Raw genomic sequence first — 18621 nt, forward strand, 5'->3', positions numbered from 1 at the left:
TTAAAACACACTACCAAAATCCCAGTTTAGCTAAGTGAAACGCAATATTGAATATTGTGTTTCCAAAGGAGAATTTCATGGAAACCAGGCTAGGCTTACCTTCTTTGACCGACTTCCTTTAATTATATATTTTTTAAACATTAATATATTTGTTATGTTTTAATATATGGTTTTGTAAATGAAGAACACACACATATATATACGAGAATGTAACATAGGGTTCATAAGAGCAAACCTTGTTCACAACTCCAAATTAAGTTAATTCAAAGTCTATCTTTGAATACATCAAATCAAACTCGTGGCTTTGAATCGTGAAAGGAAAGTAAAATCAAGAGTTGAACCCTCTAATCACTTCACAACCAACAAGTACCTGACTTGATTTTCTATAAGAGAATTCAACGACTTCCCTTTTTTCCAATTTTAACACGTATCGAAAAATTCAGCAAAGGACACATACTTTGTTCTGTATATATAAGTAAGAGGAAACCAGGTGGACTAATCATCCTATATTTAATCCTTATAAAAAAAAGACAACCATGTTTTGAAAGAGAAAAGCAACAAAATTGAAGGTATGATAATTAATAAACCATCCCTTTACACCTTGTTTGATTTATCTTCTGTTTCTTTTAATTATGCCATTATGTAGTATTGAGAAGTATTAATCTTTTTATTTTTTAATGCAAATTACAGATACCCTTTTGTTGAAACAAAGTTCTCTTGGTGGGTTTGTTTAGTCTATGGGGTTATCCCTCTCCATACTTGTTTCAGCCTGGAAAGAAATTGTAGAGCGTAGCCAAAACTCTGGTTTTTTACAACACACAAGCTGTTTTTCTCCCAAAGGTGTTGCTTTCAAATACAGTAGAACACAGAGCTTTAAGAGAACAGAATCAGAAACCATGACAGTAATCCCAAATGGTTCTAACGATACCAAAAGTGACAGGTCCAATCGTTTGCAGCATTACAAACCGGAGAAAGTTATTCTTGAGAGTAATCTTTCATTCAAGAGCCTTGTTCAAGACCCAATAGAGAGTTTGACTTTTAAGAAAAAAAACCAAATAAATAAACACAAACCAATCCCCACACTTTCTCTGCCTGAACCAGCTATTATGTTCTCACCTAGACCGGTCAGTGAGCTTGATGCTGCTGCTGTTAAGCTTCAAAAAGTGTACAAAAGTTACCGAACTCGAAGAAACCTTGCCGATTGTGCTGTTGTCGTTGAAGAACTTTGGTTAGTTTTTCATTTATTTAGCAAAAGTGGGATTTTTTTTCTTTTTCTTTCCTTTATAAGTTTTGCTTAAATTGATTTGTTTTTGGTACGTAATTTAGGTGGAAAGCATTAGACTTTGCATCTCTCAAGAGAAGTTCTGTGTCGTTTTTCAATGGTGAGAAGCAGGAAACTGTAGCTCAAAGATGGGCAAGGGCTAGGACCAGAGCAGCAAAGGTAATTTTTTTTTTTTTTCTATTTCCCCAGAATTACATTTGTGAAAAATCGTTTGGGAGCTGAGAATGACTTTTTCTTGGTTTAGGTGGGAAAAGGTTTGTCCAAGGATGATAAGGCACAAAAGTTGGCCCTACAACATTGGCTTGAAGCTGTAAGTAATTCTTCTCTTTTTTCTTTTTAGAGTTTTTTCGTGTTTATATGTGAGTCAAGTCAAATAGGCTAACTTTTAAGTTTGATTAATTTGTGTTCTAATTACAGATTGATCCACGCCATCGGTACGGACACAATTTGCACGTGTATTATGATATTTGGTTTGAAAGCGAGAGTGCTCAACCCTTCTTCTTTTGGTATGTAATTATTCACTATTTCAAATTTAAAACATAACATATATGGGCTCTCTCTAATTCACTGTTTTTTTCTATAAAAATTGCAGGTTGGATATTGGAGATGGCAAAGAGATAAACCTTGAGAAAATCCCAAGAAGTGTTCTCCAGCGCCAATGCATTACATATCTTGGACCCGTAAGTTCTAATCTTATATAAACACACCATTCTATTCACTATTCATTCTTCAAAGGTGTATGCATGCACATATTTATGTCAAACTTTGTGTTGGTTTTTACAGAAAGAAAGAGAAGGATACGAAGTAAAAGTAGAATATGGGAAACTTATATATAGACAAAGTGGGAGCCCAGTGAATACGGTGGAGGGTTCCAAATGGATTTTTGTGCTAAGCACAACAAGGTCTCTTTATGTTGGTCAGAAGAAAAAAGGCTCATTTCAACACTCGAGCTTTCTATCCGGGGGTGCCACCACAGCCGCTGGAAGATTAGTAGCCCATGATGGTGTTCTTGAGGTAATTAATTTATTATTTATCCCCACATACATTTATATACACAACAAATTAATCTATATTTTTTGAATACCCAATTGAGTTTTAATAATTATGTGAGATATTTACTCTTTTTGCACATTATTTTCAGGCTATTTGGCCATACAGTGGACATTATCATCCAACAGAGGAGAACTTCAAAGAGTTCATCAACTTCCTTGAAGAGAATCATGTGGATCTCTCAAATGTCAAGGTAAAAGATATAGCTTATAGCTTATATATATTTTGTTACATTATTATGTAGTTTAAGAAATTTGTGACAAGTGTTCTGATATAATTTTATTTATCTTTTTGTGTCTGCAGAGGTGTGCCATTGATGATGACTATCCTTCATCCATTGGTCCCAACGTGTTACAAAAATCAGGCTCGACAACTCCAAAGAAATCGGACGGTGTTAAGATGGCTGATGTGGCTAAGGAGAATACAATCACAGCCGTCAAAAAAGAGGAGAAAAAGAAGGTCGAGTGTGATAAAGCTAAGCCACCATTGTTTGATTTGGGCCAGCGTCTTTCTTGTAAATGGAGTACTGGAACTGGGCCCAGAATTGGGTGTGTCCGGGACTACCCAACAGAGCTTCAATCAAGAGCCCTCGAACAAGTCAACCTATCACCTCGAGTGGCTCCTGGACAATGTTTCAGTTACGGCCCAATTCCATCTCCAAGGCCAAGCCCAAAAGTTCGTCTCTCTCCAAGGCTTGCGTATATGGGCCTCCCTAGTCCAAGAACCCCAATCACTACCATTAACTAAGTCATATTGACTCAAGGCTTTGTTCGTCACTATATGGCCCAATAATGAATCTTCTCAACCTTCTTCAAAAATCAAAATAAATGGGAGGGTAGGAGCTAACCTTTTTTTTTTCTTCCCATTTTTTTCATTCTTTAAAAATTGTTTCTAATATTCCAGCCATTTTTTTTTTCAATTGTACCAGCCTAATAGATAGGTCTCTCTATTTATTTCCTTTTTTACACCCTTTTTCCGCTCATATTTTTTTGGGCTGGGAATATTTATTTGTTTGTCTTGTAAAAGTAAAGTATATGTGACATTCGTAAACAACGAATTAACTTAGAATAATTATACGGGGTTAAGTTTGTAAACATAATATAGTATACATTGAATTATTTGAGGGAAGAAATAAGAGAATTTATAGTAAATTTATTGTTTTAATGATTTGTTCTTCCTTCTTTAAAAAGAAACAAAATGATTGGTTCTTCCTTTGTTAAAAAAAATGAACGATTGCTCTTCTTTTTTTGAAATGGTGTTAATGTTTGACTCTAAAATTATTAATTAACTAGTTTATGTGATTCTAACAAATCACGATTGATTATATAACGAAAATTAATAAGACTTTGAGTTTATTGGAATTTAAACTTTTAACCTCTTAATTATTAAATTAATTAAATTATTACTAAATTACAATACATATTTACCATTAAATATATAATATTTTATGCAATATTTTTATGTAAAACTATACGTGGTATTAACTATTATGGACCCCTAAATATATAATATTTTAGTATAAATTAAAATTTAACATAGTATTATATAAAAATATGATATATAATCTACGCTAATTAGTAATTTTCCCCCGAACTTTGACATGTACTAAATCGTGCCCCGTGAACTTTTTTGGCCGTTAAAAATTTCCCCGAACTATTGAGATTGTTAAATTTAAGAACTTTTATCTAATTTTAGTAAAAAAAATTCTAACATAAATGAAAGTTTAAGGGACATGATTTAGTACATATCAAAGTTTGAGGGGCATGATTTGGTAGATATCAAAGTCTGGGGAGCATAGTTTAGTACATAAACAATCACTGAAATAGTAAAATTGAATGAAATTAGACAAAAGTCCTTAAATTTAACAATCTCAATAGTTCGGAGGGAATTTCTAACGGCCAAAAAAGTTTCGGGAGTACGATTTAGTACATGTCAAAGTTCGGAGGAAAAAATTACTAATTAGCCTATAATCTAATTTAATATAATACAATACAATACAATACGACTTAATACGACGTTCCGAGCCCTAAAAGTATTATTATTTATTTTATTACTAACTATATTTTAATTTTTTTTTTTCGAAATGGGCCCTAAGCGGTGGTGGCCTAAGGCGACCCTCTTTCCTCTTAGCTCAGGGTCGGCCCTGCATAACACCTTTAGGTCAGATTATTATTAAGTTTTATTTTCACAAAAAATCAATTCAAGGTCTTAATTGTACCATTTTAAAAAAATACAAGGTTCATTTTATTATTTAAAATCTAATATATAATTTTTGCAAAATACAAATTCTAAAATAATATTTACACAAAAATTAAGAAGAATGAAGAACAAAATCAATAAATATGTTACTACACAGCACATGATTAAGACACATGCATGGCGAAAGGTTTTTAATCGATATAAATAATTTTCAATTTATTTATTATTAATAAACTTTTTCCAACATATTTTACGAATACATGCAAATTCATGACAGTGAATCATCAAATCACTCATCAGATCAATCATACATCAAGTTGGGTAATTCCAATTCAGATTTCAGACTACAATTATATATTTAATCAAATTAATCCCTCTTTCGAGGGTTTATAGTATTTTCAGTTTTGACTCACCTCACCAGTCACCATAAAGAACATTCTTATTGTCAATATAATATGTTTTTTTATTTTAAATAATAATAATAATAATAATAAAGAATGATAAGGGCATTCTATATTAGACTTTTTTTTACATTCTCTAGCTATCTCATTTATTTGTTTTTTTTTTTTTTACTATTTTATTAATTTTTTATTTTTTTATTAAATAATATGCACCAGTATCTTTCTTTTAAATTCTTTTTAATAATAAATATATACTATTTTATGTTATAAATAATAAAAAACAGCAACTCTTTCTTTTTTTCAACAAATTTTGCAGATTTTTTTTTTTTATATATTATATTATTTTTTATTTCATGTTTATTATAATATATATATATAAAGAAACAACTAAAGATAAAAAAAATAAACTAAATATGATTATGCCTAATTAATGGTATAGGTTAGATCGATTTACTATTATATTATTTTTTTAAGTAATTTTTCTTTTTATGCCAAAAAATTAATTGATTTAACATATCTATTCTTTTATAATAGTTGTGTTTTTTTATTTCTTATATACATATTTGATTAGAGAGAAATGAAATTTGAGAAAATGTAAAAACACGAAAAAATACAAATTTTTTATAAAAGACGATACGACGCAAAAAAAAATTGGTGCAAAATTTATGAAATTAAAGAAATATTTTTCCATTTCTTGAAAAGTAAATAGCCAATATTTATTATAAAAGCAATTAAAAGAATAATTCATTGTGGTATTATTATCTATTAAAAAATAAAATTTTAATAAATAAAAAAATTTAATTTAATTAATTTTTTTTAATTGTCTGGAAAACAAATAAGCAAGTAAATAGAATTACACATTTTAATTATCAATAAAAATAAATAAATTAATTATTAGTTAAAAAAAATAAATGAGATGACTCATTTTAATTATCATTAATAAATACTAAATGAGGGCTTAATTATTTTTAAATATAATTTAGAAGGTTGTACATGTACCTCAAGTAAAAAAAAAAAAATATAAAAAAAAGAGTGCAAAGGAAAATTCACTTAATTACCACTCTAAAAAAATCGCGGTTTGAATTTTATTTTAAAAAAAGAAAAGTTTTCAGTTTTGGAATTTAATCAGTTTCTTGGTTAGAGGAACAGTACCACCGTACAAAAAATCTAGAAGAGAGTGAAAGGTGCAGATCTCTCTAGTTTTTATATAGCTGGTACAGGTAGGTACTTAAAAGCTCATAGACTATAGTGCATGGCATTTTAAAAGAAAATTAATCTCAATTTTTTATGTCATTTAATTGTCATGCAAAAACTAATTATATATTTGAAGTTGTTCGTCCTCCACAATGATTCAGACGAGTACAGCATATATATATATATAAATTATATTCGGTAGAACTTTTATCCAAGAATACACTTGGGAATAAGTAAATTATATTCTAATTGGGATGTTATAACTAAATAGAGTTACACTAGAAAAAAAAAATTAAAAAACAAAAAAATATCAATGTAATAATAATAACAATAAATAATCATTAATACTATATCATAATAGAAATATTTTAGAGTAAATATAATTTCATACATGTATTATAATTTAAAATAAAATTATTAATTTTACATAAATAAATTTACAAAATACATGTATATATTTTATTAAGATGTAATTATTCTTATATAGAGGTATACTTTGTTAATACGGGACTTAGAAAATGTATAACTAATTACAATTTAGAGGTTATTCTTATTTATAACTGGCCCAAATCGGGACTTGATTTTTTTATAACAAATTAGAGGTTATTCTTGAATAGAGTATTCTACTGTATATAATTACAAAAATTCAAACTAATTTCCATCTTTTTTTTGTCCAATTTCTTTAAGCAAAATTATATCAATCCTCAATTTCACTTCTTGTTTAATTCGGTGCACTACTACTGCTATGGTACTGAGGTGTTATGCATAATTTTGAAGCTGTGCTTGCTTGTTTGTTATTAGTAAAATATCATTACTTATATTCTTCTCCATAGACAAAAATCAAGTATATATATAATAATGGGATTTATGTAGTCCCAGTACTTGAAAATCTGACAATTTACACATTACACACATGTATATATATATGGATTAGAAATGATTGTTGTCCGTAAAATCCTACTAGGCGCGCGTTGGCCTTTTTTGCAACTTAAAAGAACTTATACCATAGCTAATATAAAATAATTACAAAAGTTAAAAATAGATAAGTTAAAATAACTCAAAAAATACTAAGAGTTTTAGTATTAGTGTTATAATTTTTTATTATTTTTATATATATGTTTGTAAGTGTAAAAATAAATAAATATTATGTATATATATAATATTTTATTATTTATGTATATTATAAATATATTATTTACATGGTTTAATGAGGTATTTCAAAAAATAAAATAAACAACTGTACTTTGGAATGCTCTTCAAAATGGTTGCTTTGCTATTACAAAAAACTATGAAGAACATCTTAAATCTTTAGAATATTCTTTTTTTTTTTGACAAATTAACAACCAAGCATTGTTAAAAAGCAATTCAGATTATCAATAACAAACTAAAACATATCTTGCTTTATTATTAAGATCAAATATTTAATTTTAAAACATTGACATAGGTCTTATTTTGACCTTATCTCCAATGATCATGTTTATTATGGTGGATTAAAATTTTTAATATGGGCTCATATGTATATTAGTGTATTATTATTTGATGTTTGGCCCAAAATAAAGTAATTATTTTAGTAATTGTGAGTCATCGGTATTAAAGTGTCATGGGTTAAATGTGTAGATGCCCTAAGCGATATTTCTAATTTATTGGGGGGCTAAATTAGAAATACTTAAAATTAATAGCCTAGCTATGAGGTTATAAATTGGTAGTGGTCCCCAAGAAATAAGAGCCAATTCTATTCTCATATTCCCCATCAAGAGAGAAAATTAGAAAACCCTAAGTCTTGTTTTCTTGGAAGATCATTACCCAATATTACCACAAAGATTATCTCTACAAGATGGATTAAGATCATCACTATCTATAAATTAAGGTACGCTTCCGCCATTTGAGTTCTTCTCTTTGATCAACAAATGTATTCTTTAGATCTATAGTTATACACTTATAATTATATGTAATATGTTTATCTACAAATTGAATATTATTATTGCATATCTTATGAATGATAAAGAAACTAACATATTACACTCTTTTGATCTACCGTATGAAGAAAAAAAAGTTTAAGTGTACTGAGTAATAAGGGACTCATGATTTTTGATCTATGGAAGCTTAATTGTTATAAAAATATTTATATTTAATTTACATAAAAAAATTATGGTATTTTGTAATTTTTTTTACTATTTTGGTGTATAATTATTTAATTAAATAATGAATATTTAATTCTTTTAATACTAATTTTTTTACTATTAGTGTGTATGTCCTTAGGTGTAATGAACACTTATTTTTCTCTGTACAACATATCCATATACATTTTACTTTAAAAATACCAATAAAGAGCCCAACCCTTTTTATAAGAAATTATGAACTAATTGGACCTACATACTCAACGTGAGAGAATTAGTTATTTTGGCCCACCAAATACATTTTAGAGCGTGTTCTAAGCCCCAAATATATTAGTATATTATGTCTATCACATTATAACTTAATAGTACTGCTATATATTACCGATTATATAATTATCATTGACATAAACCAACCAACACTTAATTATATTAGTCCACATGTAATATTTTAACAAGCTTATAAGTTATAACCAAGCAAATTTGCTTACTTCACAAGAGTAATATGTATTTGAACGTGTTATTATGTGTGCTTGATTCACCTTCTCAATTATCAAGCAACTTTTGTTGGATTAAAAAATCCTATGTGGGCACATATGTATAATGTATATGCTATTATAAAGTGTGATACAGAATTAAGTGACCAATTATGTTATGAGTATCAAAAGGGTATTAAATTGTCATGAAAATAATGTGTAGATACCATAAGTTAATTTATAATTTGTTGATGGGCCAAATTATAAATACCCAAAACTCATTCTAAGATGAGTCTATAAATAAGTAGTGGTCCCCAAGAAACACTAGGTTTTCTGTATTCTCTCCTTCCCCATCAAAGAAAAAACCTAAGAAAATAGTGTATTCTTGGAAGATCAAAACCTTCTCTGCAATCTCAAACAATGGCTTCAGGTTAGTGCTCCCGCTAATCTTTTATCATCATCTTCTTCTTTAATTTAGCAAAGTCTTTATAGATTTATATGATTTAGGGTTTTCTATATTAAATCACTTTAGGAATATGTTTAGATCTGTGATTTATATATTTCTTTAAGTGTTTTATAACCCTATCAAGTGGTACCAGAGCCACCTTTGTTGAATTAATTGAAGATCTGATGATTTGGTTTATGAAATTGGGGATTTTTTAAAAATTAGGGTTTTGATTTTTCTTTAAATATTATTGTGCCGTAATATTTTGAATTTTTGGTTGATATTCGGCGTGAAATTTTTTGATTCATGAATACATATATTCTGATTGGTGTTATGTATCATTGAATGGGAATTCAGTATTGTTTATGTATAATATATATATACATGAGTTAATTCGTTTCAGTATGATTATTATTATTATTATTATTATTATTATTATTATTTTTCTTGCGTTAAGCTTCAGTCAATGCCTACTGTTTCGGCTGTACTTTTGTTTGTCAATTTATTAAAGTTTTATGCATATTATATAGATTTGATCACATCAATATATGTCTTCAGTATTGAATTGTATGATTATGGCTTGATGTTAATGGATTTCATGTATATATGCAATTTTTATTGATAAATTAATGCTTCAGTACATCAATTCATGCTTCAGTACATCGATAAGTCCTATAAAGTTCGGTTTCCCTTTCTTTTTTTTCGCACTATGCTTATGGGCGGCTGTATATATATTATCTTTAGAATTGTAATGGATTAAAAGAAAAATGATATTTAATACATATATTTAGTGTATGGTTTTAGTGATATATATTTGGAACAATTTAATTCAAATTTTGGTGTTGGTTAATGACTAATATTTTGAGTAAATTAGTTGAAACAATATGTTGCCAAAGTGATCTCTTTTGTGTAGATTAATTTATTTAAATATTAGGATGGTTGTATGTTTGTAATTGATGCTTATATTGACTAGCCCAAAGGTAAGTGAATATTTTGCTAGATTTCAAACATACCTGTGGCGATAAATGTGTGACAATTATAAGGTATTTTGTGTGAGCAATACGTTAGTCCAAAGATTGACCTATTGTTTGACACAATTTTATTGTCAATATTTGATTGCTACACCAAGAGTACCGCTTACAGTTAATATTACTGTCCAAAGACTTGATATTAATGTGTGTTTGGTATCTTGAGATGGGATTAACCAATTTTTGAATTTATTGTTTAATTATGCATATTAATGTGAGCTTGTTTTATTTGTTCTATATTCAGCTAGTTCATCTTCTGCTGCCTCAATATCTACTAACATTAATTCTATTCCTATGCTTAATGGGACCAATTTCAAAGATTGGAAAAGGAACTTACTTATAGTTCTGGGATGTATGGATTTAGACCATGCACTAAGGAATGAACAACCTGCACCTCTCACTAAGGAAAGTTCCCATGATGATAAAAGGGAATTTGAGAGGTGGGATCGTTCAAATCGCATGAGTCTAATGATTATGAAACACAGCATTCCAGAAGCCTTTTGGGGCACGGAATCCGAAGGGGTTACTATGGCTAAGAATTTCCTTGAACAAATTGAGGAACGTTTTGCTAAAAACGATAAGGTTGAAATGACAACACTTCTTGGTTCTTTAATGAACATGAAGTATAAGGGTCAAGGAAATGTAAGGGAGTACATTATGGAAATGCATCATATTGTCTCAAGATTAAGGACACTTAAGATTGAGCTTTCAGATGATGTACTTGTACTCATGATTTTGTTAACACTTCCTCCACAGTTTAACCAATTTAAAATTAGTTACAACTGTCAAAAGGAGAAATGGACTCTCAACGAGCTTATTTCTCATTGTGTGCAAGAGGAAGAAAGGTTAAAAAAGGACAAAACTGAAAGTGCTCATTTGGCCACTACCCCTAAGGATAAGGGCAAGAAAAGGAAATTTGAGAATGAAGCTGCTAAGGGTCCAGTTCAAAAGAAACAACAACAGGATTCTAAGGGTTGTTTCTTTTGTAACCAACCTGGACATGTGAAGAAAGATTGTGCCAAATATCACGCATGGCGTGTAAAGAAATGTATTAATCTTGCTCTGGTCTGTTCTGAGGTTAATTTAGTTTCAGTACCTAGAAACACTTGGTGGATAGATTCTGGTGCTACTACTCACATAAGTGTTTCTATGCAGGATTGCCTGAGCTACCGAAAGCCAAGTGATGGTGAAAGATACATCTTTGTAGGCGATGAACAATCGGTAGAAGTGGAAGCAATTGGGCATTTCAGATTGTTATTAGGAACTGGTTTTTATTTGGATTTGAAAGACACTTTTGTTTTGCTGTCTTTTAGACGGAAATTAGTTTTCGTTTCTTTGTTGGACAAATTTGGATATTCTTGTTCATTTGGAAACAATCAGTTTACTTTGTCTTTAAATTCAAATATTATTGGAACTGGTTATTTGAATAATTAAGACAATCTTTATTTGCTAGAAACAATTGCATCCTATAATGAAACCTTGCATGTGGAATCACGAGGTACTAAACGCAAATTAAATAAAGAAAATTCAGCGTCATTATAGCATAAACGCTTAGGTCATATCTCAAGAGGTAGAATTGAGCGTCTTGTGTCTGATGACATTTTAAAGTCTCTTGACTTCACAGATTTCAATGTCTGTGTAGATTGTATCAAGGGAAAACAGACCAAAACTAAGAGATTAGGTGCCAATAAAGATTAGGTCCCTCTGGGGAGAAGCATTAAAGACAGCAGCTTACATTTTGAATAGAGGACCGAGTAAAGCAGTTGCAAAAACACCTTATGAGCTTTGGACAGGTCGAAAGCCTAGTCTAAAGCATTTCCACATTTGGGGATGTCTAGCTGAGGCAAGGCCTTATAGGCCACATGAAAATAAATTGGACTCCAAAACAGTTAGCAACTACTTTATTGGTTATTCTGAGCGATCTAGGGGCTATAAGTTTTATGATCCCACTGTCAGAAATATTTTTGAGACGGGAACTGTAACATTTTTTGAGGATGTTGAATTTGGGGGAAGAAATAAGGTTAGAGACATTGCTTTTGAGGAGGAATTGAATTCAAACTCAGTTCCTACTATCATTTTAGACAATGTTCAGGCTTCCACACCTGTCATTGATCAAGAAATGAATTTGGAACCTCAACAAGACAATGTTGAACAACTCCCAAATCAAGATGAGGCTATTGTTCCAGAAGAACAAATTCAACACCCTCAAGAACAAGAGCCATTAAGGAGGTCCACAAGAGAGAGAAGAAATGCTATTTCAGATGACTATTTTGTATTTCTTCAAGAACATGAGGATGAAATTGGAATGATGGAAGATGATCCAATCAACTTGCATCAGGCCATGAAAAGTTCTAACTCTCAAAAGTGGATTGATGCCATGGATGAAGAGAATAAGTCTGTGCAAGACAATAAAGTTTGGGAAGTTGTCCCATTACCAGAAGGTGTAAAACTAATTGGTTGTAAGTGGATACTTAAAATCAAGAAGGATGAATATGGTAATGTGGTGAGATTTAAGGCACGTCTTGTAGCAAAAGGCTATACTCAGAAACAAGGCATTGATTATACAGAGACTTTCTCTCCGGTTTCATCGAAAGACTCTTTTAGGATAATATTGGCACTTGTTGCTCATTTTGACCTTGAGTTACATCAGATGGATGTTAAAATAGCGTTTCTCAATGGCGACATTGATGAGACTATTTATATGGAGCAACCAGAAAACTTTGTGGTTGGTGACCCAAAGAATATGGTTTGCAAATTAAAGAAATCCATCTATGGACTCAAGCAAGCTTCTCGTCAATGGTATCACAAGTTTCATCAAGTAATTATCTCATTTGGTTTTGAGATGAATATTATTGATAATTGTGTATATCACAAGTTCAGTGGGAGTAAATACATATTTCTAGTTCTATATGTCGATGACATATTGCTTGCCACTAATGATATAGGCTTATTGCACGAAACTAAGAGATTCTTATCTAAGCAATTTGAGATGAAAGATCTTGGTGATGCCTCTTTTGTATTAGGAATTCAAATACGTCGAGATCGTTCTCGGGGTATTATTGGATTATCACAAAAGAGCTATATTAATAAAGTACTCAAAAAGTTTGGCATGCAAGATTGTAGACCAGGTGATACCCCTGTTGCTAAAGGAGACAAATTCAGTCTTAGACAATGCCCTAAAAGCAGCCTTGAAATTCAGGAAATGAAAAAGATTCCCTATGCATCAGTTGTAGGGAGTCTAATGTATCTTTAGGTATGTACGCGTCTAGATATTGCGTACATTGTTGGGATGTTAGGCAGATATTTAAGCAACCCTGGTATGGACCATTGGATAGCAGCCAAGAGGGTTATGAGGTATCTTTAGAGAACAAAAGATTACATGCTCACATACAGGAAGTCAGATCATTTGGAGGTCATAGGGTATTCTGATTCTGATTTCGCTGGATGCCAATAGCAGAAGGTCTACATCAGGCTACATTTTCCTGTTAGCTGGAGGAGCTATATCCTGGAAAAGTGTCAAACCAACACTTATAGCTTCTTCCACTATGGCAGCTGAATTCGTAGCGTGTTATGAGGCATCAAATTAGGGAATATGGTTGAGAAACTTTGTCACTAGGCTGCGTATTTTGGAGAATATTGAAAGACCACTTAAGATATTTTGTGACAATAAATCAGCAGTGTTGTATTCCAATAACATTAGGAGCTTATCCAAGTCAAAGCATATTGACATAAAGTTCCTAGTTGTGAAAGAAAGAGTGCAGAGTGGACAGATATCCATAGAGCACATTGGGACAAACTCCATGATGGCGGATCCGCTCACAAAAGGATTACCACCCAAGGTCTTTCATGGGCATACTGCTCATATGGGTGTAGTATTACTTGAGGATATCATGATTTAGTGGGAGTTTGTATTTTCATTGCTTTTATGTTTGTTTAAGACATTTATGTATTTGGTTATTTTCTGATCAGAAATAAAGTTTTCAGTTTATTCACTCTGTTTTGTTATGTTTAAGTTTGACCTCACTTTCGTTTAAGGAGGACCAGTTGGAAATAGGCATGTTCGGTTCACATTGCATGTAATTTCCATGCTACACATCCATGATTGATCTATGTCATTTGGCTCTATTTGTATATGTGACCATTGATGGGTTTAGTCATGATTGATATGACGAAAATCGCTTTGATCCTATATGGGTATAGTTGATGGACGAGATTGTTGTGAATACCTTTACATAATAGCAAATTTTGAGCCCATAAGGTTATACATTTATTAGATACATTTATTAGGTAACATATGTTGCCCAAGTGAGAGATTGTTGGATTAAAAAATCCTATGTGGGCACATATGTATAATGTATATGCTATTATAAAGTGTGATACAAAATTAAGTGACCAATTATGTTATGGGTATCAAAAGGGTATTAAATTGTCATGGAAATAATGTGTAGATACCATAAGTTAATTTATAATTTGTTGAGGGGCCAAATTATAAATACCCAAAACTCATTCTAAGATGAGTCTATGAATAGGTAGTGGTCCCCAAGAAACACTAGGTTTTCTGTATTCTCTCCTTCCCCATCAGAGAAAATACCTAAGAACTTCTCTGCAATCTCCAACAATGGCTTCAGGTTAGTACTTTCGCTGATCTTTTATCATCATCTTCTTCTTTAATTTAGCAAAGGCTTTATAGATTTATATGATTTAGGGTTTTCTATATTAAAGCACTTTAGGAATATGTTTAGATCTGTGATTTATATATTTCTTTAAGTGTTTTATAACCCTATCAACTTTTGCTATTAATGTCAAAATTAATAGCACAAATGTTCTCTCTTAATTAGAATTAGTTGGTGCTTAATTAAAGTACTGATCTTCTTCTTTCTCTCTTGACTCGCTCATACTCTTGAAGACTATAAAAAAAAAGGATTTCAATATATAATGTTCAATATACTCTCTGTCATCTGAAAATCACCTTATCACTTTTCAAAGAAATATTCTAAACCTATTAATTCTTCTACTCTACATTAAAAATTATCGTTTCATCTTTTACTACTTCTATTTCCTTTTATGGTTCTAATTTATTTTGTTCTACATCTATTTACATGTATTTTTACTGTTTTGAGTTATAACAATTAACAATTTACATTAATTTTCTTCTTTTTCTCCTTCTATTTCTTGTTCTAATAACAAATGTAACATATATTATATTTTAATTTAGCAAGTAATATTAAAATTTAGGCGAATTAAAATTTTTACTTCCTGAACTTTGACATGTACCAAATTAGATCCCTTTTAATTATTCTAACTGTTAAAAATTCTCTCAAACTTTTAAAATTGTTGGATTTAAAGACTTTTGTCAAATTTCATTTAATTTTACTAATTCTGTGATTGTTCATATACTAATTTATGCTCTCCAAACTTTAATATCTACCAAGTTATCCTCCTTGAATTTCGATAAGTGTCAAATCATGTCTCCTGAACTTTCATCAATATTAAACTTTCCTTACTAAAATTTGATAAAGGTTTTTAAATCTAATAATCTAAATAATTCAGAATTTTTTTTAACAACCTTCAAAATTTAAGAAGGATATTTTAATATAAATTAAAGTTTAAAGACTAGAAATTTTAATTAGCTTAAAATCTACTAATAAATTGTAAAATAATACATTATCCCACAAAGAATATTATATTGCACACTTTTTCATCAATGATTTCATTTGAAAAAAGAAATATATAAGGATAACAATAATAAATTCTGCAATGATTTTGTCTTCTGTTCTTGAACTCTATCATCTTTATCTTTTTTATTATGTAAGACCTGTTTTTTATTATGTAAAATTATAGTAAATCCATTATCGTGACTTTTATTATTGTATCTTCTGATTCAACTTTAAAAAAGTGAATTAGCAAAATCTTTTAGAGGTGTATATAACATTGCAGAGTATTGCATATATCATTGAACTGTTTTCTATACGCAATGGACTCTGCAGTCAATTCAGATTTGCATAATCTTTCAAAATTTCTAATAGTAAAAAAACATAGATATATAGTTAATAGATTTTTTATTGGAAACCAATGGATTAATTAAGAGCTAAAGGTTCAATGTGTAATTAATACAGTGTTTCAGTGTTTTGTGAATTCTGTAGTGTTGATATCTGTGACACTCATTAATTACTTAGCATACAAAACTGAAAACGGTGATGAGATAATGATGTGAGTCAGGAAGCTCATTACTTTGATTGAGATTTATCATTGAAAAGTTCATCCATTTCCATTTTGACTACTCACTCACTTACTTAAATTACCAAAGCATTCACTATTTTAAACACATTTTAAAATGTTATTTGTGCTCTGATAAAAGTCAATATTTTTTTAGTTAATACCTGGTAAAGATCAAGGTTTTACTGGAGTAAGTAACTAAGTAAGCTCTGGTGTTTTGAAATTTGAACCTCTTTTTTTCTTCTTACAAGAAACTCGGATTCTGATAATTAAATAACAGCTTTATTAAGAATGAAGAACGGACTTGATTGACCCAGTATTGTTCGTACAACTTCAGATAATTTTTGTAAAGAGTGCAAGAGAAAGAGAGAGAGAGAGAAAAAGGACTTTTGAAATCATAATGACTTTCAAAGCTTTTAAGTGTGTGTATATATATAGGAGTGTGTGTCTCTTCTACCTCATTCTTTTTGTTAAGTGAATTCAGAAGAAGAACCAGTCTGTCTGAAAAAGCAATATCCCACAAGGCATTATATACAGGTTTTAGTTTTGTTGAGGCATTTGCGGTGGTTCTTTACTAATAATACTGTTCCGGCTTATAAAATTATATCTCAATCTTTTCTTCTTTAGTGAGTTTTGTCTTCTTTCTCTCTCTCTCTCTCTTTTTTTGCACATATCATAAAAAGAAAATGAAGAGAAAGATGTTATTATGCTGCTACTTTCTAATGGCTTTTCTCATGAGTAGTTGTGTATCTAACACAAAAAGCAGGCCTTTTGAATCCAAACACTTTGTTCAGCAACAAGGTATTATTATTATTATTATTACAATGTAATATTCATTCTCTTTCACTTTGAAAAGTTTATGTCAGTTTTTGCGTGATCTTGAAAACTTGTTTACTTAACAGACCAAATCTCACACACCCCATTATCTGGCTTTGGCTTCACTAAGGTACATAACTACATCTCTAATATATCTGTTACTCTGTAGATATTTACATTCACATGTTGACATATATATGGTTTTGATTGGTTAAAGGGAAATGGGAATGAAATTGAAGAAGAGTACAGATCACTTAGTAGGCTGGGGTCAAGACCCCCAAACTGTGTACACAAATGTGAAGGTTGCTTCCCTTGTGACCCTGTTCAGATTCCAGCCACTGCTAACCGAATCGGCATCCAAATTGCTAATTACGAGCCAGAAGGTTGGAAATGCAAGTGTGGTGCTTCCCTCTTCAACCCATAAAACAAAAATAGTATGTATTTTGACACGTAATATTGTCTCCTATCAAAGGGTTATTGAGATGTATAAGATAGGATTAGATTAAGATATGTTTATTTATATACATATTATATATATATTATAGTTTCCAATAGTTTTATAATCTCTAATCTTAATGATCTCTACAAAAAAATGTAATCAACTTGTTGTCTTGTTTCTACTGAAATTAATTATCTCTTTGGTCTCATCTGGTTTTGTTATCTATTTTAATAATTTATATATTTGGATGTTTGTTATTGTTTATTTAATATGAAGTGCTTACCTGTTTTGCAACATTAAATGCTTTTTTGACAGTGTTTAGTCCCTGTCTCACTGCAGTAGACTGTAGTAATGTTGTTGACTATGGCTTACCACACATATATATTTTTGAATGTAACAACACTTAAAGTTGTATAGATAGTTCATAGTTATAGTTGTTAGTTGTTACATGGTGTTTAGATCCCTGTTCTAGGCTTTATATTTTGAAAGAAGATCCTCTTTTTTTGTTATAATAAATTAAGATATCTTACAACTCAATTTTAAAATAATATAAGAACTAAAAGATGAATATATATTACAACACCAATATTTCTTTACTATTGATATATACTGAATATTTTTCAAACTAATTTATAATAAAAGCTCAATTTTAACGTAAAAAAAAAATTTGAAACTTGAAACTAATTTCATTACTAAAGAAAAAGTTGAAACATAAAATATATTAAAGATTAAATTAAAATAAAATTTTATTTCAATTTGATTAGGTAGAAAACTAAAATTAAGCAATATTATGTAATTTTTCATAAGCATGAATTTTTAGTGACAAAGTTGAAGGGATAAATTGTTATTATTATTGTTGTTGAAAAAACAACTTATTATAGAACCAAAACTAACAAATTGAAAAATGTAGTAATAAATTAACTAAAGAATGAGATGCTTTATAGACAAGAGTGAAGGCCTC

At 30.0% G+C, this 18621-nt stretch overlaps 2 protein-coding genes across 2 annotated transcripts; both read left to right on the forward strand.

Moving 5' to 3' along the window:
- Positions 1–212: 212 nt before the first annotated feature.
- Positions 213–3499, forward strand: LOC115704829 (IQ domain-containing protein IQM1). The gene is made up of 9 exons (XM_030632035.2): positions 213–569; positions 691–1228; positions 1327–1441; positions 1527–1592; positions 1700–1788; positions 1875–1962; positions 2066–2296; positions 2424–2525; positions 2636–3499. Exons 2-9 carry the CDS (start codon positions 738–740, stop codon positions 3077–3079), a joined length of 1626 nt encoding a protein of 541 aa, XP_030487895.2. The 5' UTR covers positions 213–569; positions 691–737; the 3' UTR covers positions 3080–3499.
- Positions 3500–16523: 13024 nt separating this feature from the next.
- On the forward strand, positions 16524–17868 carry LOC115707669 (EPIDERMAL PATTERNING FACTOR-like protein 6). The gene is made up of 3 exons (XM_030635695.2): positions 16524–17206; positions 17308–17351; positions 17439–17868. Exons 1-3 carry the CDS (start codon positions 17092–17094, stop codon positions 17643–17645), a joined length of 366 nt encoding a protein of 121 aa, XP_030491555.1. The 5' UTR covers positions 16524–17091; the 3' UTR covers positions 17646–17868.
- The last annotated feature ends 753 nt before the right edge of the window (positions 17869–18621 follow it).

This window comes from Cannabis sativa, chromosome 1 (assembly GCF_029168945.1).
Source record: "Cannabis sativa cultivar Pink pepper isolate KNU-18-1 chromosome 1, ASM2916894v1, whole genome shotgun sequence".
Classification (NCBI taxonomy): domain Eukaryota; kingdom Viridiplantae; phylum Streptophyta; class Magnoliopsida; order Rosales; family Cannabaceae; genus Cannabis; species Cannabis sativa.

Coding starts and splice junctions, on each gene's coding strand:
- LOC115707669 (XM_030635695.2), top strand. CDS start 17,092: ATGAAGAGAAAGATGTTATTATGCTGCTACTTTCTAATGGCTTTTCTC. Junction 17,207..17,307: donor ACACTTTGTTCAGCAACAAG/GTATTATTATTA, acceptor TTTACTTAACAG/ACCAAATCTCACACACCCCA. Junction 17,352..17,438: donor CTGGCTTTGGCTTCACTAAG/GTACATAACTAC, acceptor GATTGGTTAAAG/GGAAATGGGAATGAAATTGA.
- LOC115704829 (XM_030632035.2), top strand. CDS start 738: ATGGGGTTATCCCTCTCCATACTTGTTTCAGCCTGGAAAGAAATTGTA. Junction 1,229..1,326: donor GTTGTCGTTGAAGAACTTTG/GTTAGTTTTTCA, acceptor TACGTAATTTAG/GTGGAAAGCATTAGACTTTG. Junction 1,442..1,526: donor CTAGGACCAGAGCAGCAAAG/GTAATTTTTTTT, acceptor TTCTTGGTTTAG/GTGGGAAAAGGTTTGTCCAA.